The 24,922-nt window shown below is 44.6% G+C and overlaps 1 protein-coding gene across 2 annotated transcripts in view; it reads left to right on the top strand.

Moving 5' to 3' along the window:
- Window positions 1-3,858: 3,858 nt before the first annotated feature.
- The window catches only part of ZNF207 (zinc finger protein 207), a 65,915-nt gene continuing 44,851 nt past the window's right edge, over window positions 3,859-24,922 (top strand). The window contains exon 1 of one of the 2 annotated variants that reach the window (XM_086930904.1): window positions 3,859-4,033. In XM_086930904.1, coding sequence (XP_086787030.1) covers window positions 3,993-4,033 — 41 coding nt within the window. In that variant the 5' untranslated portion in view covers window positions 3,859-3,992. The remainder of the gene's footprint in view (window positions 4,034-24,922) is intronic. The other variant, XM_086930903.1, reaches the window with a different exon arrangement.

A 24,922-nucleotide genomic window follows, 5' to 3' on the forward strand; every position in this document is an offset into this window, starting at 1 on the left:
TGCAAGTGCCTGATCTTGAGACGTTGCAGGGCCCGATAATGCAAGGGACCCGGAAAGATCGCTTGAATGGATGAAGCCAACAGTCCGACAATCCGAGCGATCGATCGTAAGGATACACTCTGTTTGGACAACAGTAACGTCAACTCCCGCTTGATAGACCTGACTTTCTGGGAGGGCAAGAGCAGTTGACAAGAGACCGAGTCGACTAGGAAACCCAGGAACTCGATCGACTGAGAGGGATGTAAAAGAGATTTTTGAGGATTCACTAAGAAAACCTAGAGACTGCAACAGTTCGACCGTCCATGCCAAATGGGTCTGCAGTTGGACAGGACACTGAGCCATCAACAAAATGTCGTCTAGATACACGATCAGACGCACCCCGAGTGCCCTCAGCGATTCCATGGCTGGTCTCAGGAGCTTCGTGAAGCACCACGGAGCGGACGAAAGACCGAACGGGAGAACCGTGTACTCGAACCACGTCCCTAACCATTGGAATTGAAGGAAACGGTGATGAGGCGGAAAGATGGGGATGGACAAGTAAGCGTCCTTCAAATCCAGGCGAACCATCCAGTCGCCCTTGGGAAGGAGATCCCTGAGAAGATGGATGCCCTCCATCTTGAAGTGGTGATAGACCACTCCGTTGTTGAACTCCTTGAGGTTGAGCACCAGGAGAGAACCTCCCCCCCTTCTTCTCCACCAGGAACACATTGCTGACGAACCCCTGAAGATGCAGAGAAGTCCGCACAACGGCTCCCTTTCTCAGAAGGGACTCGATTTCCGTGGAGATGACGGCCTGATCTCGTTGGGAAAAAACAAGGGGAGAAGGGGCGAGAGGTTGATGGGGAGGATGGTAAAACTCTATGTGGTAACCTTGAACTGTCTGTAACACCCAAGCATCGCTGGAGATTGTACGCCAATTGGGGAGGAAATATTGCACTCTGCCCCCCAGGACAACTGAATCGTAAGAAATTAGGCTCACCTGTGTTTGCGAAATCTTGACGTCCTCCCTGTTGTCCGCCATAACCGCCTTTAGAGGCCTGCCCACGGCCTTTGCGGGAGGGGTAGAAATTGGTTTTGGAACCGGAATAGGAAGACTGCTGACCTCCACCCTGCTGGGACTGACTGCCACGTTGCTGGCCTGAACCACGGCCGATCGAACGTCCCTTGGAGCGTCCGGCCCTGCCAAAAAACGAGCGGAACGCCCTGCGTAGTGAAGATCGCGCCTTATCCAGGCCACTGAACGTAGAGACGAACTTCGTCAGCTCCTTGAGGAATGGTTGACCAAGCAGAAGGCCCTAGGCAAGGGGCCCCGATTCTGAAGAAGCCAGTTCCGTTAAGCGTGGGTCCATTTTAAGAAGAATGGAACGGCGACGCTCCGTCGAAAGAGCCCAATTTGCATTTCCCAACTGGCAAATAGCCTGTTGGACCCAACCAATCAGCTCGTCCGGGTCGATGCCAGAAGCAGACCCCTGAGCCTGATAACCCAAGTCCAGAATCTATCAATGCCCTTCTTGGGGTCCTTCGTGAATTTTTTAAGGTAGGTAAGGATTGTGGGATCTACCTCAGGAGTTTCTGCGAGTTTGTCTGCCAAATCCGGGCGAGGACACTCGGATCGAAGACGAGAACGCACCTCCTGGTCAAAAGATTCCCGAATATGGGCTTGGACGTACTCTGCTACCTCAGGAGCCGGAGCCAGGACTTCGAATTCGGATGGACTATATCCGTAGGCTCAAAAGGTAAGCACCGGAGGATGCGCCGATGCGTCAACAAAATGCTCCTTCCTCAACTTCTTAGCAGGAGGAGCAGAGGGACCAGAAGACGAGGACGAGGAAGAGGTATCTTCAGTATCCGGGGTAGAGGGCATAGCCTTCCTAGAACCACTGGAGCTTGACAAAGATTTGGCCAATTTCACAAAGTCTGATTTGTGTGGATTCCGTGGGGATTTAGAAGAGAGCTTGGCAGACGCAGAAGAAGGAATCCAACCTTGTTGCTGCGCATAGTCCATCAGATGACGCTTCAACGGCTCGATGGCACGGACCAGCGCGGAATTGACAGAATGTTGCACCCCTTGGTCAAGTGCATCGACCAAATTGTATTCAAAGGAGTCCTCAGGCTCCTCGTCGTAATAGTAAGAGTCTTCCTCCTCATAACCAGCCATGATAAATATATTGAGGCTGAAAGGAGAGACAGACAAAGGCCCACTCAGGAAAAAAGGATTAGGACACAGAAGTGACCCAGTCAGGGGGAGTGACAACCCCTCAGCAAGCCAACTATGGAGAGCTACACGCTCCCCACTAGAAGTGATATAAAGTGGAGGGACAGGCTTGCAGAAAACCACTCTAGGCAAAGCCTCTATCAATTATACATCCACCCCAACTCTAAATAAGCAAGGGTGTCAAGTGGGGAGCACTCCGGCAGGCAGTGGGCACAGGCTGATAGCGTGTCAGAAAATCCGTGAGGGACACGGAAAAGTAAACAAAGGGCTGTCGCACATGCGCAGACGCCCGCCTGCAAAGACGGAAATAGAGCCACGCTCGAGTCCCCAGTCCCACTCTACAGGCGACGCGGGCACCAAAGCGCCCGAGCCCAACGAGAGGCATACCCGCGCTCTCACAGCACAGACGGCGAAACGAAGCCGAAATAAACACAGCGCAACGAGCGCAGCAGTGGCAAGGCGGTGAAATTAGAAAACGCTGCAAGCAGGCAAGCGCAACGAGCACGCACAAGGCAAGCACAAAGCAAGCAATATTAGAATCACAACAGTCAAATATAATGTAGGAAAAATGACTTAACTGGCTGCGAAGCAGCAAAGAAAGAGGAAGTCTTGCCCTCTATGGTTCTTTATATAAGGATATGCTCTCTATGGTTGCCTAAGTGCTCATGGGATTTGTAGTTTTTCGTTTCTTTAGTGTGTTCCTATTGGCTGCTGTTTGTAGTAAAGAAATCGAGAAAGCATAATCTGAGCCTCCTGTCCTGCCATAGAATCTGGATCTCACTTGCTCCATCCCTCAGAATCACCGCTTCTTTCTGGACATTCAAAACTGATTTTAAAACTCTCCTCCTCCAAAGGCACTTCCTGGAATAATTCAACACATTACTTGACCTTTACGGTCATCTAGCACTCTCATGAGGTCAACGTGTAAATATGTATTTTACTCCTCCTTTTAACCTAACACTGACACCTTTTTATTTTTTTACAATATAAATATGTAAATAGTGTTGGAACTGCATATATGTAACTGATTAGTGTGTTCAGTCTTTCTTCTCTACCTTTGTAATAGCATATATGTAACTTGTTAGCGTGTTTAGTGTATTTTGTGTACCTTGTGTAACTTACCTGGCTCTTTTGTAAAGCTCTCTGACACCTTTAGGTAAAGTTCGCGCTATCTAAAACAGCATTAAGTAACTAAAATAAAATAAAATGGGATACTTAGTATAATGTTGTGGCCAACTTTAATTGCCTGCTGTTTAAAACGTAATTAAAGTAATAGAAGCACAATCCTCAACACCTGCACTTAATGTAATTGCAAATTCTTGACGGGAATTCTAAAATAATATGTTAACACCACTTTAAAACAAAAGCCCTGTTTGTAGGGTAAAGGGAAACAATTGACATCTGCGGCCACTGTTGTTTAGAGTTAAAACATTAAACCGCTTCTGGCTTTCACTACCCCATGCATGCAGTGCTAGCTGGAATATGCATCCCTTTACTTTTAATACTTACGTGATTGTTTTGATCTAATTTCCACTTCCACCACAAAAGTAGTACGCGCGCTCTAGTCGTTCAGAATAGTCCACAATGAATGGAATTTACGTCACAGCCTTCAGTTTTTTTCTCACTTTGGACGTCTCCGCCCTTCCTTTGATCGCGGTGCAGTCTGGGAGTGTGAGCTTACGTGCGGCCATTTTGTGGCTCCTTGCTGGCGGCAGTGTTTTGCCTGCTCTGTGTTTGCCCCTTCTCTGCAGTACTCGGCCCTCGGCGCGTGGACGACATGGGGCGGAAGAAGAAGAAGCAGCTCAAACCTTGGTGCTGGTATCCTTTGTTCAGTGCACGAGGCAGTAGGGGATCACGCGGGGTTTGTCGCGTTGGGGGACGCAGAGTGGGCAGGGACTTTACTTGTGTGTGGGGGGTAGCGGTGCAGAATGGAGACACTGTGTTTGAGGAGGGACAGCCTCTTTGTTTTAAGGATAAGAAGGATCGCCGCGTTTAGTAGACTATTATGTGTAAGCTTGGTGTACTTACTGGTAGCAGCGAGTACGGACCTTGGAGTATGGCTGTTTAGGGTCTTCGTGGTTGCAGGTACATTGTGGGTCTTAAGGAGGCGAGCGCTTAAGCTGTGACCTGGTGAAAGGAGCAGAAACTGTAGAAATGCTGCGGGGTGTTGTAAGTTGTGGTCTCGGGGGTGCTTTGGAGATTGGGAACCTTGTGTATGTTGGGATAGGGTTGCTGTGTGGAAGGTGTTGGTCTCGAGATTGGTCGTTTTACCATATGTTCAACTAACTCCCTTTCTTTTGGGTTCTCAGCCGACTTAAGGGTTCTGGAGCAGGCTGTGGGCTTTGTGTGTTTTATGTGGTTCTTTGATGTAAGGCATGAGAAGTCTCGCTAGGTGCAAGAAGTGGGATCAGATTCAGGTGCTGGGCAAAGGAAAGTTATTTTCCGTGCGAGTGGTGCATGTGGCGCTGCTGTACATAGTGCACGTAGTATAGTGATTATTCAGACTTGGGCTTGCTGTAGTGTGTGCCCCTTAGTTTGTTCATGCGATAATGTATTTACTTAAGTATGGCAGTGCACGTCACGTAGTTACCATTACATTTGGGGCGGTTAAGGCTCCCCAATAATCCCATAGTGATGCTGGAGCAATATGGTACCTGCTAGTCCACTTGAATTATGCAGCTGGTAAGGAGCCAATTATGTTGCAGGATTGACTAAATTATGGAGCGCTACAAGGCAAATTATGCATCATAATGCGGTGCATTTTGTGATGGCATTGCTTCATTAGTTTGTCATTTTTACATGTTAATACTACATGGACAAAGGTTTTAATCCATTAGTACCAGTGTAACACGTGAGTACAGCCATAAGCAACAAAGAGCCCGGTTAACAATTGAAAAGGGCCTTCTAATTCGCAGCAACAGTTGCTAAAGCGTTTTTTTCTTTTAGTAACTTTTGACCTGTTTCAGCTAGAACCTACACTTCTGCATATTGTGCAGCAGATGATGCGTTATGTGGCAACTGAGGCAAACACATAATTGTGCAGGAAACTGCACTGCCTCAGAATCGTATCATTAGAGTGGCCCTGGGTACCAGCCCTTTCCACCGATATTTGAATTGATATTGTGTTGCAAAAATAGATGGGATGCATCTATTGATATTTGTCCCGCGTATGACTTTCAGGTATAATTGGGGTTCCCAGTTATGGTATTTTGTTTTTGCCATTTCTATTTGTACGTATTTGATTTTGCTAATGGTATATATATTTATCCATATTTAATTTGGGTTTTGCGAAGAAATGAATTTGAAACTAGTGTATTTCCACATTTATGTAACCAATAAATGTGCCTTCATGCTTATATGAACACCCACAGATGATAAATCAATGCACGTAAATGAAAACATTAACATTTTAGTATCAAAGTTGTGCATATCTACTGAAAATTCATTTTTTAACCCCTTGCCTGTCAATCTGCACAGCTATTGGCCAAGCAGTCATGATGGACAGTATTTAGAATCACTCCAAAGAATCCAGAATCTGTTTTTATCCACATTTAAAAATAGGCATAAAATAGTTTTCTGTCTGCAAAAATTCAAAATTAGGGAGCCTACAGTATTTAGAATCACTCCAAAGAATCCAGAATCTGTTTTTATCCACATTTAAAAATAGGCATAAAATAGTTTTCTGTCTGCAAAAATTCAAAATTAGGGAGCCTTTGGTAAAAAGTAACGGTAGACCAGGAACACCTTTTCCTGAGGTTGGATACACAGTTAATAGAGTATTGGAGGCAGGGGTTAAAGTAACCTTTGCTCATGAATATTTGTTTCTTTTTTATAACTAGGAGTCTTTGTAATTTGGGGGTCTTGTCTAGTGTCCCAGAGAAATTTTTTTTTTCCGTAAAAAATCACTTTTACGTAATCTGCATGTCCCATAGTATACGAAATAGTAGGGTGTAATATGTATACTGGTGTCGTTTCTGTAGCCTTTTTGGGGGTTTTGTATTGTGTAAGGTGTCCGATTATAAGTCAATTGTTAAAATGCATGCATGTTGGGTACAGTGTGTGTGTTGTGTGATGACTGACTGACTAATATCCACCACTGAGATTACTTTCATATTTCACCACAAATCCTTTACGGGCTTTTAAGTAGCGTGCTTCAACACCCAATCAGGGGTAACAAGTGCTATATATCCTCCTCTATCCTTCTGCTAACATTTCAAATCCAAATAACTGACTAACCTATCCACCACTTAAAATGTACTTGCATGTTTCACTATACTAATCCTCTATGGGTCCCAGAGTAGCGCGCTACTTGCCGAAAAATCGCTTCGACGCCTCGTCAGGGGTAGTAGGCGCTATATAAATGCAATTACCTGAGCTAATGCCTAAAAAGTGATACACCTTTCCTCAAACTCCGTTAAACTCTCTGCTATGCTGATAGCTGAGAACTGCATCAGCAAGACCTGCAATTCTACTTCACTCGAGGGTCTTGGCAGATATGCGTTTGCTTGATTAGGTAGAGGTTGTTTGGTTTATGAGGGCTACCCATAGTGTCCTGCCTCCCTCTGGTTTGTGAAGGCCAACGAGGCAGATAAGATGGCAGAACAACCGGTACCATTCTATTGCTTTGCTCTGGGTTTTTCAAGATCTCAGTGACCCATGAGGGAACTTCGAAAGCAAGATGTAACAGTAGTGGGCAAATGGTTGACGTTGACCTGTGACTAAGTGGGGGTACATGTTTTCACTTGATCTGTTAACTGTTTCTTCGCCATGTTAGACAAAGGCTGGGTTGTGTATTTGAACAGTTGGCATGTGAGTGTGTGGAACCAGAGGGTGAGGAAAGAATTTATAATGGGTCAGTGTCCAGTTCCACCAACTATTCGTAACCCAGCTTGTACTGTCCTGCAAGCAGGTTGCGTCACCTGTTACTGAATTGCTCCCCACTTCATACCACGCCGTCTTTCCCACTAAGCCTAGTCACCAACTGAACTAAGGTAAGCAAGGCTTTTTAGGATCATATCAGTAGTATTTTAACTGCTTGAGCTGGGGCCAAATAGACTATCTGCTTTAACAGACGCTTCAGTTCCCAGTGGACGCTGGTTGTTTCAGTCTTGGATTGCCCTTTTAGGTCTCGCTGAGTCAGCGCGCATGCGCTGCTTGGAGAGACATTTAGAAGTTGCTTTGGGAAGTGCTCCCAAAGCGGCGACCAGCTTGCTAGAACGTGCAACAAGTGCGCTGTGTGCGCATCCCTTGCGTTTTCTGGTGTCATCGCTATCACTTTTGTGGCCAGTGCTTGTTGATCTGTAGAATCTGACCCTGAATGAGGCTTGGAATGACCTTGGCACTCTGAGACAAAATGATTCTATTCATGCCCAGGCTGTAATCAAGGTAATAATGACATAATGGGCGCGTTAAAGATGTAGTTAGTGATTGAAATAGTGTCCCGCTTAAAAAATATCTCGTTGTGTCATGGTGAGGTCCCAGTTTCTTGACTCGCTCGGGTACTACATGTGATTTACAAAAAGAGAACATTCTTACTTATGCAGGACAATAATCATGTCTGGCTTTACTGCTTCAGTGTCATCAGTCCATGCATCTGCAAAACTGATAATCCGTATCCGGCACGCAAGTCACCACTTATGCAATAACACATAATGACAACATCTCGTCACCCACATTTTCAGACTGACTGACGAACTAGGAGTTGCACTTTTTGGGTGCATGTTAGGTTAAATATCCCTGCAGCAGAATTGTATGCAAGTTTACTTCTATTCTGTTCATGCACTGACTACTCCGTCACCTTTGTGCTAAAAATGCATCTGTTGTGCAGGCTGTACTCCAAACCAGATTTGCTAACCAGCAATAGAGCAAAAACGCTTACCTTAGCTTAGAAGATCACGACCCGCCTTTGTTTTGGCATTCGCACATTTTAACGTGGTATTAAATTTAGAGGCAGATAGCTCCTTCCTTTCAACATACTGCTGTGTGATGCTGCTGGGTGCTAGGAGACGGCAGACAGGCGGTTCATATGTAATTGCTGCTTAGCTCTAATTACTGTTAGGATGGTGTTTGCAACTTGATTCTAGAGAGAGGATAGTCTGCAATTCCGAATGACATCACAGCACTGTACACCTCCTAAGGCGCTCTAACAAAACACTGCAGCTGGGTATCTTTGCGCGCCGTTCTCATGCGGGATACATTTTCCATGTTTGTCCCGTGTGAGCGATGTTCGGAGTAGGAGGTTTGCCAAAGCGGGAATTTCTTTTAATGTATCCCCATTATAAGAGCGTTACGATAAGAAATATATTTCTGTACTTGTCGCCATTTCACCAAGAAAACAAGCTGGTCGGGTTGACTGTTTCTCGGAGCTAGTCATGCTCAATTATTATTTTGACAACAGTAATGGCACAACATAAAACCCGTGGCTCCCTTTGCCTGGAAAGATAATACAGTGAACATTTGGCGGCATAGCTTGAGTAGATTTAACCATCAGTAGATTGTTTTCTCTCCTGTCTTTTCCTTTATTCCCCCGTAACGCTCTTTCTGCATTTATCGTGTTTAAACTGAAAATAATGTGAAATAGTTTAAACAGAACATATGTGAAGAGCAGATTCCCCCATTTATATCCTGCCAAGCACTGCTGCCAGTGCTTATTTGTAAAAAAAAAAGCATTGGAATAGCCAATAGGTCTCGCTTTTGGGATCTTATAAGTATTTAGTTATGCAGCACAATACCCTTGGTGCAACAATATCAACTCTTGCATGGCTAAACACTTTTACGGTCCTAAAGGCGAGACCTATTGGCTATGCCAATGCTTGTTAACATGAAGCAGGCCCTCCAGGAAATTGCAGCATAGACAAGGAAGTTTTGCAGAACAATATTGAGCTTTAAGCAGCGTTTCTGTACCACTTTAACTAATTCTCTTTTGTTAGTTTTGCATAATTTTGGTTTGGGTTTTAACTTTAAAGTACGAGTCACCTAGATCTATAAATGCTCCCCATTCATGTTTAGTCACATTCCACATATTTATATATTTACACATACATGTACATCTATTCCCTCGGCGTCCTTTACATTGAAGAACAGTGTGCACCCTCACTTGCCAACTAGTATTATGTATCACTACGCATCTTGAATGGGCACTTTGTAATAGCTGCTCCTACACATTGAAAGCAATTTTTATCTGTCTGGAAGTGTGCACTGTTTTTTGTTGCAAAGGATGCTGTGTGGATATTGAAATAGCCAGCTGTCCAGCACCAGCTCTGATGTGGCAGACCTAATGGACAGAAACTTTGGAGGGCAGATTGTGTGTGTATACGGATGCGTAATGGGGGGAGGGGGCAAAAGAGAGCACCATGACTTACGGTTGGAATATCTATACGTATCAACCGATATATGGCCTACTTAGGAAGCAAAGTGGTTACATCCATGGAATCCAGTTTTCTGCTAGAAACCCGGCTGACCGCTCCAAAGCGGCTTTACAGTGACTTGGTATTCATGAGAGCGCACCCTTCTGTTCACCCTAGAGAACCAGACATACAGTAACATTTTTAGGTCTCGCCTGTCGATGCGCATGCGCATCGAGCTTGCGAGACTATTGGGGCTTATCCACTCTTGAACCAACTTGCAAGGAATCATGGCGATTCCTTGCAGTGCACGAGAAATTTAAGCTCAATGCGCATGCGCATTGAGCTTAAAAGCGCGTGCACATGCCCCAAGCCGCCTGCCTTGCCTACTCTGTCACAGCCTCCCCCAGCTCCGCCCCCTCACTTCTTGATTGCACGGCCACTAGGCCGTGCCTCCCCTACTCTCCTCCCCCCTCCTACTCTCCTCCCCTGCCTGCCGTGTCGCACCTCTCCCTGCTCCGCCCCCTCCCCGCCGTGTCGCATTTCTCCTCCCCCCCCCCCCCCCCCCCCCTTATCTTCCTTCCCTCCGGTTCTGTTTTCTTGTAAAAACATAGTACCCTCCTCCCCCACAGCTCAGGTCTCCCTGCCTCCGTGTTATCGGTCGCTTGCACCGCCGAGCAGGCACAGAGGCTGCAGAGATTCTCCCAGAACGGCCCGAGCCCTTTCCGCCAGCAGCTTCGAGCAGGCATCCGAGAGTGACGAACCATGAAGCTGCAGCTAATCGCAAACTCGTTCCTGAAATCTTTGCTTAATGAGTGAGGGCATAGTGAATCATTTCTTCTCTCATGGTCTGTTATGCATTTTTTTAAAGAGCTGTGTTCACGAACTACTTGTGGCATAATAAATTCCACAGTGCAGCTATTCCATTATGCTTCTCAGTGTCTTCTAAGTGTGCTGAGGCAGAGGGAGTGGCCTTCCTTCAGACTGTAGAAGTCCTGGATCTGAGATGCTGTCTTATGTACACAGTCAGTGGGCTGACGGCAGAGTCCACCTCAGATGCACGGCTGCGCCTCTTACCATGGTGACGTCACATACTTTAGATGTGCTTGTTTCATTTAGGTGATACATGTGGTAACTTCTTCTTGGCCGCTCCCAGTGAGTGAGACCAGCCGCAGATATACCAGGCACAAATGTTAGTTTCCATGATGGCATAGTCACTCTATGACGGGGGTAGTTGCGGTGTTAGGTAGAGTTGCACAAGGGCTGCCTTCATTGTAATTATCACCATGTAGTGTTCATTGGTTCCTAGATCCAAAACCACCTTCAAACTGTTAGAAATTGAATGTTTATTAGGTATTCTCTTTTGGGACGTGAATTGTGTGTTAAAGGTTTTCCTCAGTAAAGTTTGGACTTTGCTTTTATATGGTGCTTAGTGACTATGGACCTCAAATGTTTTGGACTTGAAACCGGGGTACTTTAAACGACAAGACTAGAAGGCTTTTTTTGTAGAGCTTGCCTTGGCACACCCCACTGTGCTTCCCTCATACAATGATATTTTCCTGTTCAATATCCTCGTAGATTACGCCTTCGCCTACCCCTGCGACCGATCTCCATTCAGGACCCCCACCCCTTATACTTTGCTTATGAACTGGCTGCTATTTATTGCTTTTTGAGCACTTTGGGATATGTTTTGGTATTTTAATCCTTCTGCTGTTAATCCCAAAACCCTAACTTTTTTTTGTTGCCAAAGCGGGCATGTGTTGCCACCTAAATGCTTGAAAAATCTTTAGTACTGACATTCGCCATAGTTATAACTATTGGCATTGTAAATGACAAAGCTATCAATTTAGCTATTTAAAAAACAAACACATAAATAAAATATTTGTCATTTACAAGACCAATAGCTCCAACTTTTCTAATGCGAGACCTATTGCATTTCCAATGCTTGTTTGCCTTGGGGCCTTATTACTATTATGGCAGTCCATGGGACCGCCGTAGTCAAAGATCTTTATTCAGTTTCAAAATATAAAAATCAACAATAAAACAAATGTAAAAAGAAAAAAGCTGTTTGATTTTCTAATACATCATCTGTGGTCATATAGTAACTTTATCATACTATGGTGTATACATTTTTCCTTTATCTTTACACCGCCTAAAATGCAGCGATAAAATTAACCACATGACTACTAAGCTGATTCCTCTCCTGTGCTGGAAATTGTTATATCCCATGGTTCATGACGAGCTGAGCTCGTCATGAGCAGCGAAGGGGTTAGTAAGGCAAATTTCAGGTACACTATTCATAATCGGATACCAATTTGTCTTACAGATATAGTTTACCTTTTTCTTATGGCACTACTCAAATAAGGTCAGACCCAAGGCTTAATAAAAACATAAAGGCTTCGTGATATACTAAAAATGTTTTAGATTAGAGTACCGGGCGCAATTAGTTTCCAAAGAACATGATAACATTAACAAAACAAGATAAAGTGCATTGTCTGGAAAGAGACACCCTCACATGGCCATCTATGGAGTTGGTTTGCCCACGCATCTCCTTTTGGGAAAGCTATGATGCAATGTGCTATCCCTAATCGAAACCTTGTTAAATAACATCTTTTTGAGACATCAGAGATCAGTACGAGATAGCCCTGAGCCCGGGTTACATGGGTGCCCAGGTTACATGGGTTCCTCAGAGTGTGTCACAACTGAGGCATTCTGCCTTTCCTTGGTTTCTCATGTCAGTTGACGTGTTCATGAAAATGGCTTTAATTTCATATTTTTTCCGTACTTTAAGGTGTTGGCTGGTTGTTTAATTTATAATCCACATCTATTTTCTGCATTAATCTATCCACCTGAGCTAACCAAGAAATTTTCTTAAAATTATCGAGCCTGAGACAGTCTGTAATGACTGCTCTGGAAAATGTTGTACCTACTTTTCTCTAGATGTTATACTAACCAGATATCCCAATCCTCAAATCTATTGTGTCTTGCTTAAACTTTATATCTAGTTCCCTATGGGTAATTATAGTCTGTGTTGTGCGTGGTACAGCAAGTAGCCTAGCCAAAAATAGATTTTCCTAAGTTTGTATCGTAGTATATCCCCTTGATCCCCACAGTGTTAATCCGTAAGTAGCTACTGGAAGGCATTTGCTCTTATAAAGTTGGAGAATTTCTCGGATAGTCTCATTTCCTACTTTTCTTGCAAACCTAGACAGTCCTCAATAGATCTTACAAAATTCAATTTAGCAAATTCCAAATGTGTTTTAGATGAGCCTTTATTTGAAAATAGAATGCCCAAATAGGAAAATTTTAGTTTGTGGCCCCTTACAAAATGTATATTCTTTTTAGGCCTACCCCCACCACATACCATAGTGTACAGCTTTGATAATTTAGTTTTAGATCTTTCCTTTCCATATATTCCACAACTCCATTGATCAGTTTTTGTAGACCGTTTGTGGTTCTGCACATTAATACCGCATCATCTGCATAGAGAAGCACTGGAATGGTATGGGATCCAGTTTTTTGAGCATGTGCATCTATAAAACTTTGATCTCTTTAACAATTTCATTACTATATAAAGAAAGTGGGGGCCATCACGCATTCCTGCCTGATCCCTCTTTTAATGCTGCACCTCTTGGTACATCTCCCCCATCTCCCTTTGCCAAAATCTGACACATGAGTTCATTGATGAATACATTTGGGATAGGTCGGCCACTATTTCTATTGGTGCTCTCATGTCGATCAAAGTTTTCCATAAAACTGTGTGGTTCACCAGGTCAAAAGCACTAGAGGTCGGAAAAGCAGAGAAAAATAAATCCCCCTTTTTTTTTTTTGCTAATGTGAGTTTACTAATAATGAGGCACAAATTTAAACATGGCTCGCTTTCCCAATATCTTTCCAGAAACCATATTGTATGTCAGTTAAAATACAGTTCTCCTTCCTCCACTCAGTCTGCTCAAAATTACTCTCCCAAAAATCTTAGCAGAATAGTCCATTAGGGATATTAGGCAATAGCACTGTGGGTCCCCTGTCTCCCTTTATAAAAATTGGAACAATAATGGGATCAGTCCAAGTTTTGGAATAAACCCCACCCCCATCTCACTGCATTTAAAACATTTGTCAGGACCGGTGCCCATATTTCAATTAAACCCTTGAATACATCGCCTGGGACCTCATCAGGGCTCCGTGTTTTCAGGGCAGAGATGGTTTGTAAAGGAGTTAATATCGTGCAGGTTATATTACTCTGAGATACTGCTGCGGACAAAATCCTTCTACCCAAGTGAGCGAGGCAACAAGGGCTTCAAAGTTTGGTTTAGCTCCATCTGATAAGAAAGGGGAATTTATAATTTTCCACAAGAGCTTGCTGTCTTTTGTTTTAGCTGCTTGTTCCAAGTCTGCCCACGTTTGTTCCCTCAAATCTTTTTTGTCGGGCTATAGCATGTTTGTATTCTACCCGTAAAGACCTAACTTCCATTCTGTCTCTTGGTACTTTTTGCCAGGCTCTTTTAAAAAAAAATGTTTTTTCTTGGGTACAAAAGTGATTGAACCACCCATACTGCACTGTTGCTTGCTGGGATTTGCTTTCTTTAAATGTTCAGCTATGGTTGTGGTGATACATACAACTAAAGGCTAAAATCAATTTATCTGGTTCGGGTTCTATTTCAGTGCAGACATGAAAATTATCTAAATTGCTTTTAACAAGCGAATCCAGAAATGCTGGGACATTAACTTACGATCATTTCAAGTTAATACCATTCTTTTTTTGCGATCTCAGCTGTGGTAGGCATCTGCTGCACCTACCGAAGCTGAGTTGGCAGGTCCATTGGAAGATTTAGTGAGAAGTGGTCACTATACTAAACTGTACCAATAGTTAATGTACTAATAAAGACTCATTATTGCAATACATGAGAATATGATCAATATTCGAAAAGCCTCTGGTCCAGCAAAAAGTTGGTAGCGAAATACCTCCATTCTGATTAATTATCTCCGTATTGTATTTATAGATCATCTTATTTAAACTATCCCCATATTTATTATGAGGAAAGTGTCCCTTACTATTGGTAGGTGTTTCTACATGCCCACAAATATCACTAAGTGAAGGTGCACAGAGGTCAGTATTAAAGTCACCTACCCAAATAAGGGTCCACTCTCCATCGATGTTCTTTATGAATTTATCTAAATCCTCAAGTGGCATTACCACCTCGCAGCTTTTATTCAACTCATTATTGTAAAAGTTGATTAAATCAAGGGGATATCTTAAATTTTCCTTACGTAAAATCAATTGAAAGAAGGGGGAGTTAACAAAGGTCTTTTTAACTGATACCAGAGCCACTGTTGAGACCAGAACTGACAAGCCCCTCTTAGCCCGTCCATATATTGATGGAATGGCTGGAGTTTTTATGGTGATATAGCGATTAATTGAGTGATTCTCACTGTGCCAAGTCTCTTGAAAGCATAATAAATCTGTGTACATATGTAATTACACCAATCAGTATTTGCTAATTTGCTTCTAATACCCACTGTATTTCATGATTTGAGAGAGAGGTGCTTTTTGGCAGTGGTTTCCTGAGTGTGCATCTTCCTATTTACTTCAGCGTCGCAGGGGGTACCTCCTGCCCCATTTTGCCCTGTTTCATGCATAATAGTTCTATTTAGATTGTCTGCCTCCAAAAATACAGCACCGTTACAGCACCATTTTGTAGTGTATCGTGCAGGGTAATTCTTCTATTCAATGTATCTGTCTCCAGAGTTACACAACCAATCCCTTTATCAATGTTACCCCGGTGCATTTTGTGGCATCAGTCCTGATCGAGAGAAAGAGGTGCAAATCTATTTGGAGATGTAAACAGAACAGTTGGTCTTAGATTACTTTGGACGACCACATGTTTCTGTACCTGTGGCCTCCATCGGGTCTCTTGTGGCTTGTAGAAATAAGCAAGGGGAGCAGCTATCATGGTTCCACTATTGTGTTTAAGAGTCTACCGTCGTTTCTGCAGATGAAAGAGGATATTTTGTGTTGCCTCACTTTAACCCTACAGGGCCCACTTGTGTCTATGCGGGGGGGCACATCTGCCCCTATAATTTTGCAAGCCCAGTTCTTGCACTGGAAGGAATCCAAAACATGGGACAATCCTTTCCGTGCAGTACACTGTTGGCTCCGCTGCTGTGTTTAAGGCTCATGATGAGCCTTTAAACAGCACTGCCGCAGACTCCCAAGCTACCTCCCCACCAGACCACAAAATGACTTGTAAGTAATCAGGTGGTGGAGAGTTTGGTGGTTTTGGAGCAGTGACGTCCCGCCTGCTCCAGGACTGCCGAAACACGTAATAAGGCCCCTTGTACGGTGATTACTACTTGTTTCAGTACATAGTACACTTTGATCCTTCAGGACCAGATCACTTTTTGCTTCTCAAATAGGCCTAATCTCTGATATAAATCAATCACATAATTTGTATAGCGCGCTGCTCACCCGGAGGGGTCTCAAGGCGCTGGGGGGAGGGGTCCGTCACTGCTCGAAAGCCAGGTCTTGAGTTGCTTCCTAAAGGAGAGATGGTCCTGGGTCATCCGTAGGTGGATGGGGAGGGAGTTCCATGTCTTGGCCGACGGTGGCTCTGCAGATGCGTGGTACGGCGGCAAGGCTGGGCGATCGTAGCTGGCGGGTGGGCGTGTAGAAAGTCAGGCGGTTTTTTAGGTACTTGGGGCCCAGGTTGTGGAGAGCCTTGTGTGCGTGGGTGATGAGTCTGAAAGTGATCCTCTTGCTGACGGGGAGCCAGTGCAGGTCTCAGGTGAACGGAGATGTGGTTGTGTCTGGGGATGTCCAGGATGAGTCGTGCAGAGGCGTTCTGTAGTTTGGCTTTGGTTCCCGCGTAGAGGGTGTTCCCGTAGTCCAGTTGGCTGGTGACGAGTGCCTGGATGACCGTCTTCCTGGTTTCGGTGGGGATCCATCGGAAGATCATGCGGACAATGCGCAGGGTGTTTAAGCATGATGATGAAACGGCATTGACTTGTCTGGTCATAGAGAGGGAGGAGTCCAGGATGAAGCCCAGGTTACGTGCGTGGTCCGTTGGCTTGGGAGTGGTGCCCAGGGCAGGGGGCCACCAGGAGTTGTCCCAGGTGGAGGGCGATGATCCCAGGATGAGGACTTCTGTCTTGTCTGAGTTCAGTTTCAGGCGGCTGTTCTTCATCCACTCGGCGACGTCTTTCATCCCTTCGTGAAGGCTGGCTCTGGCGGTGGCGGGTCGTTGGTGAGGGAGGATCAGCTGTGTGTCGTCGGCGTAGGGGATGATGAGGTTTTGTTGGCGTGAGAGGGCTCATGTAGATGTTAAAGAGGGATGGGCTGAGTGATGATCCTTGTGGTACGCCGCAGATGACATCGGTGGCCTCGGATCTGAACGAGGGGAGGCGGAGACTCTGGGCTCTTCAGGCAAGGAACGAGATGATCCACTCCAGTGCCTTCTCTTGGATTCCGATATAAATGCACATGCAATGACACTTGTCCTCAAAGTGAGTGTGTATGTATAATATATATTATCAGTACTAACTGGTTTTGTGTTTCTTGGACCGGGAGTCTGGTGAAGCAGAAAAGCAGTTTTAAAGGATCTCTACAGGATCAGATCACCTTATGATTTTCAAATAGGCCTCATCTCTGATATAAATGCACATACAATGACATTTGTCATCCAAGTGAGTGAGTTTGTGTATGTGTAGATACATGTGTGTATGTATAATATATATTATGAATACAGTTTTTTTGTGTGATGTTTTTGGGACTGGGCTCTAGGAAAGCAGGAAAGCATTTTTAAAGGATCTCTTGCCAGTTCACATGTGCCCCATGTATATAAATTCAACTTAAATACAGGAAAGGAGCGTAGCGCCAGAAATGATTGCACTCTTTTTATTCACTTGTTAAACTATATTGCTCCACTATTTAGTACATCGTTTTAACTTTTCGTAGCAGTGTTAAGTAAGATTCGTGTTAGGTGCATTCCTTCGCTGAGCAGTGTCAATTTGAGAAAGGCTTAACTTATCACCATGCTGTTTTGTGCCCACAAGTGCTTAGGGATTTTTGCTGACAGCAGACTCTACTACCTTAGAGAGAGGGATCAAGTAGAAGTTCAGAAAAAAACACTGAAATTAATTAAGAAATACTGCTATTGTTGTGACTGCCCTGAAGAAGACCTTCTGGGTCAAAACACGTTAGCTATGGTAGTTTTTAAGAAGCTTGTTTCAATAAAGAAACCAAGAAATAAGAGCCTTCTGAATTTATGTGCTTTTTCTTATGTTGCTTATATTTTCAAATTACACTAATCTCCTGACTTCTTGGAGTACTGAATCACCATTTTTGTTGCAAATTCATAGGATATATTTCCTATGAGGTTTAACCACTTCTGTGCTGGTGACGCTCCCGGTCGTCGTCAGTTACGGTGGACGTGCGCTGATGGTGGCCGGGAGCCGGCATGACCACGCCCGCGATCGGACTGTGCCGCACAGGCGCAGAATTCCGGCCGCAGCCAGGGGGTTAAGGGGTATTGGGCCTCTGATTCTTTGCACCCGTAAATCCTGTAAACCTTTGACATAAAGATAGGTGCATTAATAATTACCCCATACCCCGTGCCTGTCTGTTTAACATTTACATTCACACCACATAATTCAACAAGAAACCACATAAAACAAATCCGCAACAGATATATAATAAACCACATACATACAATCCACACCACAAAATTCAGCAGCACAGAAGATAATTAAACTCCACTGCATAACACACCACAACAGAAAATAACATACCATCTAATTACTCTCCATAACTCAAATGCCACTCCACATAATTCAGTACACTAAATACCACATCATTGCTATACACAATTCCACCGCACACCATATAAATCCACTCTAACATATAAGTAAAACAAATTTACATGTATAACCATAGCTCTAACTCGTTTTCTAAATTATCACTCAGACAAACAAAATAAAAAAACAGTCCTTTACACCACCAATAACTCCAACTTTCACAAATGTGTGACCAATTGCATTGCACATGCTTGTTCTTTCATTGCAGGCATACGGTACAAAATAAATATACGAAAAGCATGCTGCTGGTGCCATACGATTGTAATTAAAACAAAATAAAAATAACAATTACACATGGTTTTATTAGAACGTTTAGTGATTCCTAGAAGGCAGGTAGAACTGGTATAGAAACCCTTTTTAGTTTTAATGCACATCGCAGAAAGGTTTTCTTATTGTCACAAAGAAAAGGTGCTGGTGTCTTAAATTACAGTAATCTGAAGACACGGTTCAAACACTGAACAGAAGGCAAAAAAATGGGTAAAACATTGACCCACAGTCCTAGCACTATAGTGTTTTTTTATTTTTTTAATTATTTTTTTTTTTTTATTCCGGCAGACGAACATGTGATGAGACCAAAAACCAGAACTCACTCTGTACATCGGCATGGTGGCCACCCTGTTTGGGGTCGGCACCCATGCCATGTAGCGAAAAATCTGGGTGTATGGCTCGATGCTGACTTAACATTTGGACCCCAGATTAACCGGGTGATGGGGGTGTGCTTTGGTGTTCTGAAAGGCCTGCGGAAGGTTCTTGAGCTCCTACCAACGGAGGTCAGAAGGACGCTGGTGCATGCCCTTGTAATACCACGCTTGGACTATGGCAATCTTCTCTACCTGGGGGCCACAGGAAAGAGCCTGGATCGGGTTCAGGTGTTGCAGAACGCCGCGGCCCACCTGGTCCTGTGGTTGCCCAGGAGATTGGCCTCAAAGGCAGCGCTCCAAGCACTCCACTGGCTCCTGGTGAGGAGTAGAATAGAGTTCAAAGCTCTGTGTACGTGCCACCGCATTATTGGCGGTAAGGCACCGTTACCACTTCAGGACCTTGTTACCTGTTATGAGGCACTCCGAGCCTTGAGCTCCTCCGGCTCTGGGCTATTGAAGATTCCCAAAGTGAAAAGGGCACGTATGGGGGCCAGATCCTTTAGGTTTCTGGCCGCAAAATGCTGGAACTACCGCTGGAACTGCGTCTGGAGCAGTCAGTCCAGATTCAGGGGTTAACTCAAAACTCATCTTTTTGTCCGGAAGACTGGTGCCAGGTTTAGCTGCTGTGAGTTTGCTGCTCCCACCTATCATAGCGCGTGGACACGCCGATGTGCGTAACCAAGCGCTTTAAAAACCCGCCTATTATTATTTTATTATTATTAGAGCAATGACTGAAGTCTGCTGCAGTGAGTGGAAGCAGAATGCAAAAACGTTTTGAACACACCATTGAATGAAGAGGGCTAATTCAGTATATAAAACACATAGTATTTTAGTTCTGTTCGGGTGAGAAACTGCCCTGTCATTCATTGGTCTGTTCATATTGTGCTTCCTCGCACCTTTACATTCAACATGGGTTACATACAAAAAGCTTATGCCCTGGGGAAAAAGCCAGGTTTTTATTTTCCTTTGAAACATCAGCAGATACTGCATCTGTCTTAGATCAGTAGGAAGACCATTCCTACTATTGGCCCTCTTACACTGATTGTGCCTGCATTTGTGTGTAAATCTAGTTCAATGCCAGGTGCTGGTAGGCCAGTCTGCTTTAATTTCTTTCTTTCCCTTTTTTCCAGAGATGGGGGCTCCAGATAGAAGTTCTTGCCTTAAAAATTGTAATTGATTCCACTTGCTTGCAATAAAAAACACCAGATGCTTGCTAAGGCCAGTCCCTTTTACTTTGCCAATGCTTATTTATTTTGTAATTGCATAAGGCTGGAGAAATAGAAAGAACCCTAGTCTGTAGACAGCCTTTAACAAGCATTTGCAATCCAATAGGGCTCATATTTGCAAGAGTTTAAGCTATTGGCATTGTAAATGACAATGCGATTTTGTTTGTTTTGCAAACCAACACATTAGGCATTTTTTTCAATTCTAATTCCAATAGCTCAAACTCTCACGAATGCCATACCATATTAATGATGGCCACCCCCTTTCTTTAGACACTGCTTGCCGTATTCAGGTTACAGCGAGCTGTGCTTAAAGGGGCGCGACCACCATTAACGGGAGCGCCATTTGTTTTGTGAAGGGCCCCATGTTGTGCTTCCAATTTAATAGCTGCAGTGTCCCTTGAAGACACGGCTTGCTGTAACCGGATTAGGGTGAATAGCATCTAAAGACACGGGCATGGCCACTATTCAAGTGACAGCATGATAAGGGGCCCTTTTGCTAGGGGGAATAAAGGTTTCATAGCGAGTGCGGCCGCTAAAGGTAACTGACAACTACAATAAAGAAGCGCGTCCGCTATGGTTAAAGCGGACTGCTCTGCCAAAGTAAAGAAAAGAAGCTTGGCCGCTTTAGTCAAAGCAGACCACCGTTACTAATTTAAATATAAAAAGTCTGCGGTGTGTTGCATTGTGGGAAAGCACGTGTGTGTGGAATGGGGGAAAATCATCAAAGAAAATAGTGCTCACAGACTAGATAAAGCAGACCATGTAACACAAGTAAAGTTCAGTCCTAGTGGGAGGTTACAAATGCAAACATGACAGTACCAAGAAGGGACTAAGCATATTCAGGAATCAAATGCAGAGATTTAGAAAGGACCGTAACAGAAGCCATTTAAAAAGATGGGTGGAGCTGCACGTCCCTACCTGAAAACAGCTTGCTTTGCAGAGCAACGTATACGCTGCCCAGGCTTGACCTACAATAAACCCATAGCTACACAACAGTTTGCATTCATTAACTGGAATTGGTTTATGGGTGAATATACTAGTATCACTGGCGATATGTGGAAAGTTCCTGTGCCCAACTTTTCATAGCACTGTAGATTTGTACTTGGAGGGAGCGAAAATGATCCACTTAGAGCTACATTTTTTTTAAACAAAAGCTAAAAAGTAAAGTTACATTATTAAGTAAAAGTGGAAAAGAACAGGCGAGAATGTGAAGAGGATTATGTGCAGTATTGTTGAAATCTATTGATGTGTGAGGCAATGTTACTGAGAACAGAGATCAATAGGATCAAGTAAATATCAAAAGGATGCGTTTGCTAAGTAGGTTCATCTGCGTATCTGATGGCTCAAATGTTGCGGCGCTCAAAGAACATGGGTAACCAGGAGGGTTTTGGAGGTTTGTAGTGAATGAGCATTTCTCATGTGCTGAGAGACCATTCAATATTTTGAATGAGTTGCTGGGGTGGAATGTTCTTCAATTTGTTTTTCTCAGTGATGGAGACTTTTGTTCCCCTCTCCGGTTACATTGTTGGGTTGAGTTTGATTTGTATAAAATAGAGTGCTGAAATTTGTGGCTTTGTAATTCTGACAGTTCTCATGAACCGGTGGGTGTTAGTCAGACGTTCAAAGGTGGTGGCAAGCTCCTTTTTAGGTATCGTAGAGAGAGACCTATTGCCGTCAAACTAAAATCAGGCGGATTTTGCCGAGTGCATGTGTCCATGCACGCGCTTTCCATTTGCTTCCCGAGCCGCCGCCTGCCTGCTTCACACATCAAAGCCATCAACCTCCCTCCCACCTCCCCCCTAATTGCTTTCCCTTATCATGGCTGTGAGGCCATGAGCTATTTCAAAGGGACCCGCTCCCTGCCGCTTGTTTTAGGTTGCTTTTTCAAGAACAAATATTTGGTGTTTTTCCAAATCTGTCAACATTCATCACTGTGGATTGTCATGTGTACAATTACACAAGATGCACACATGATGCGAGGTCCGGTTTGTGTGTTTGCACGGGCAGATATTGGCGATTTTATAGAGGTGGGGAAATTATATAACACACTGCCTTTTTGCAAAGTGAACTGGACTTCGAATGCTGTGTTAAAATATGCACCCAGTGAATTAAACTTTATGCTTTAAATCTGAAAGCCTCGGGGTTCACTGCAGCCACTCAAATCTCAACCATTTTCAAAAAAATTGCACATTAAGATTGAAACCCATTTTTTAGCTCAACACCCACGCGCGCAATATTGAAAGCGCGCACAGACATACAGACTCGCACGCACATAGACACACATATGCACTCAATAGCACGCACACGCACGAACATACATGTCGTTTTGCAATGACACCCGCACAGAAGATGATAAACACCCACTGGCACCCATTCACAAGGAAACAGTGGCAAACACACGCACCCACAGATTCACTTAAATACTTCAACAAACAGATGTACCGTCAACCAAACAAAGACTGACAGACACACAGAAGAAATGCACGTGAAAACGGCCAGGCACGCACAAGGACACAACACACAGAGGCACAAGTGCACAGGCACACATGCCCAGCTGCCTCTTCCTTGACTCTAGGAACAGCTTGTCCCTGGCTGTCATGTTTCCGACCCATCCTCTTGTTACTAGGAAGTGCATTTCTATATACAACACATCCTGAACGGTCCCTGTGAAGTGATGCAGCTGGTGTCACTGTTAGCATGTGTGCGTGTGTCTCCATGTCCTACCACTCACGCCTCCAGGGTTACCAGGTCCCGTGTATGTTTCCCACCTGTGTGTCACTGCTCTTATGTAATGAATGCCCAGCTCTGCTGGCACAGGGCTTCTAGACAATATACACAACCAGACACAAGGCACACACCACACCCCGGACAGCTTTAGGCCAAACCCTGCACATTGGGCACACACAGCTCTAAACCTCTAATTAGAAAGTGCCGGAGACCAGCACCTCCTATCTCATTGTAGCGCCAAATGGGCGTCCTCCGTTTAGTGAGCCGTTTGATCAGACATGATTTATATCTTAATATGTGCATTATTACACAGCTGCATGAACCTTTAAGCAGGGCTGCTGACTGTTCTTTTCGAAGTGAAACACTGACTGCTGTTTTCATTCTTAACAGGGGGACCACAATTTGAATGGACATGTAGCGTGGACCCATACGCACCTGCAGTTGTGTACATTATGGCGCCTCAGTTCCCATTTTAGCTAAATCTTTGCAAAATAGGAACTACTGAGACCTGAATGCAAAGACAAAATAGCGGCTAGATAAGGTACCTGCCTGGAAGGAAGTCTCTTGAGATTTCTGTAGCATTGCCAGCCACAGTGCTGACCCAGCTCAGCAATGTACAGTGTGCCAGAATGGGAAATGCTATAGCCTAAAAGCTTGTTACTCAATGTCTGATGTGAGTTGCTAATCCTGTCTTTCAATTTATTGGCGTTTGGTACGTGTATTTCCAAAGACAAATAGAGTGCAAGTATCACAATCCAAATACATGTGCATGTGAGCACAACCACGCGCTCGTGCGCACCGCGCTCCACCTCTGCTGCCACTTCAGCTCACCAGGCTGCACACCCCCTCACCCCTCGCTCGCCAATGTCCCTCCCACCCTTCCTTTGATCTCCGCCACGAGTTCTCGCAGGCTAATGGCCCTTCCCCCCTCCCCTAGCACCGAGCGCGCATCGCTTGTTATCTTGTTACTAGTTATTTATTGTTTCCCTCTGTTTGCTTTCCTTCCCGGTTTTCATCCCCATCCCTCCATCTGCATCGCCTTTAACCCTTATTGCACCATACACCCTCCGAATTCATACCCTTCTCCACTGTTTTAACACCCCCCCCCCCCCCCCCCCCTTTATTTTCATCTCCTCCCGTGGTTTTGGACTTGATGCTTTAGTCTGCACGTTTCTGGCCCCTAAGTGGTTGCATCTCAGCCACAGACTTCCTGGCTCGCTCGCATTACGTTAAAAGACCAACAGTATATTTAATGCTGCCAACTCCCTCAGTTTCCTACCAGGGCACCCCATCACGGGGTATTACAGCACCTCATCCTTCAGGATTGAGAACTGCGTCACAGCTCGCCTCTCGTTCCTAAGCCTCCCGCAACGGCCATATTAGAAGCCGCTTCTCATTCTTGTGCCTCACCCCCCATCTCAACATGCTCTCGCCCTTGTGTCACAGCATTGCCGTCCCATGCCTCAGTCTTACAACTGTGTGACATAATCACACCACAGGACACTCCTCCATCAAGCACTTCGCATCTCAGTCACCCGAGAGGCATATTTGGTGCTATTTTAGCCGCCTGTGCGTTACAGCACAAGTCAACACATCGACCGGAATAGTAAGGCGCTATGGAAATAAAAATATACACCCTGTTAGCCTATTGCAATTGCGTCACATTGCATGGCGATACTGCATCTAGCACTTCGCATTTCACCAGACACCTCTAACTTCGTCAGAGGTGACATCAACAGTATATGTGGTGCTTCCCAGCCTTGTGAGTGGCACTCAACAGGACACACACACACAACACCCCCCACACACACAACACCCCACACACAACACCCCACACACACAACACCCCACACACACACACACACACACACACAACACCCCACACACACAACACCCCACACACACACACAACACCCCACA

The sequence above is a fragment of the Lissotriton vulgaris genome, chromosome 7 (genome assembly GCF_964263255.1).
Source record: "Lissotriton vulgaris chromosome 7, aLisVul1.2, whole genome shotgun sequence".
Lineage (NCBI taxonomy): Eukaryota > Metazoa > Chordata > Amphibia > Caudata > Salamandridae > Lissotriton > Lissotriton vulgaris.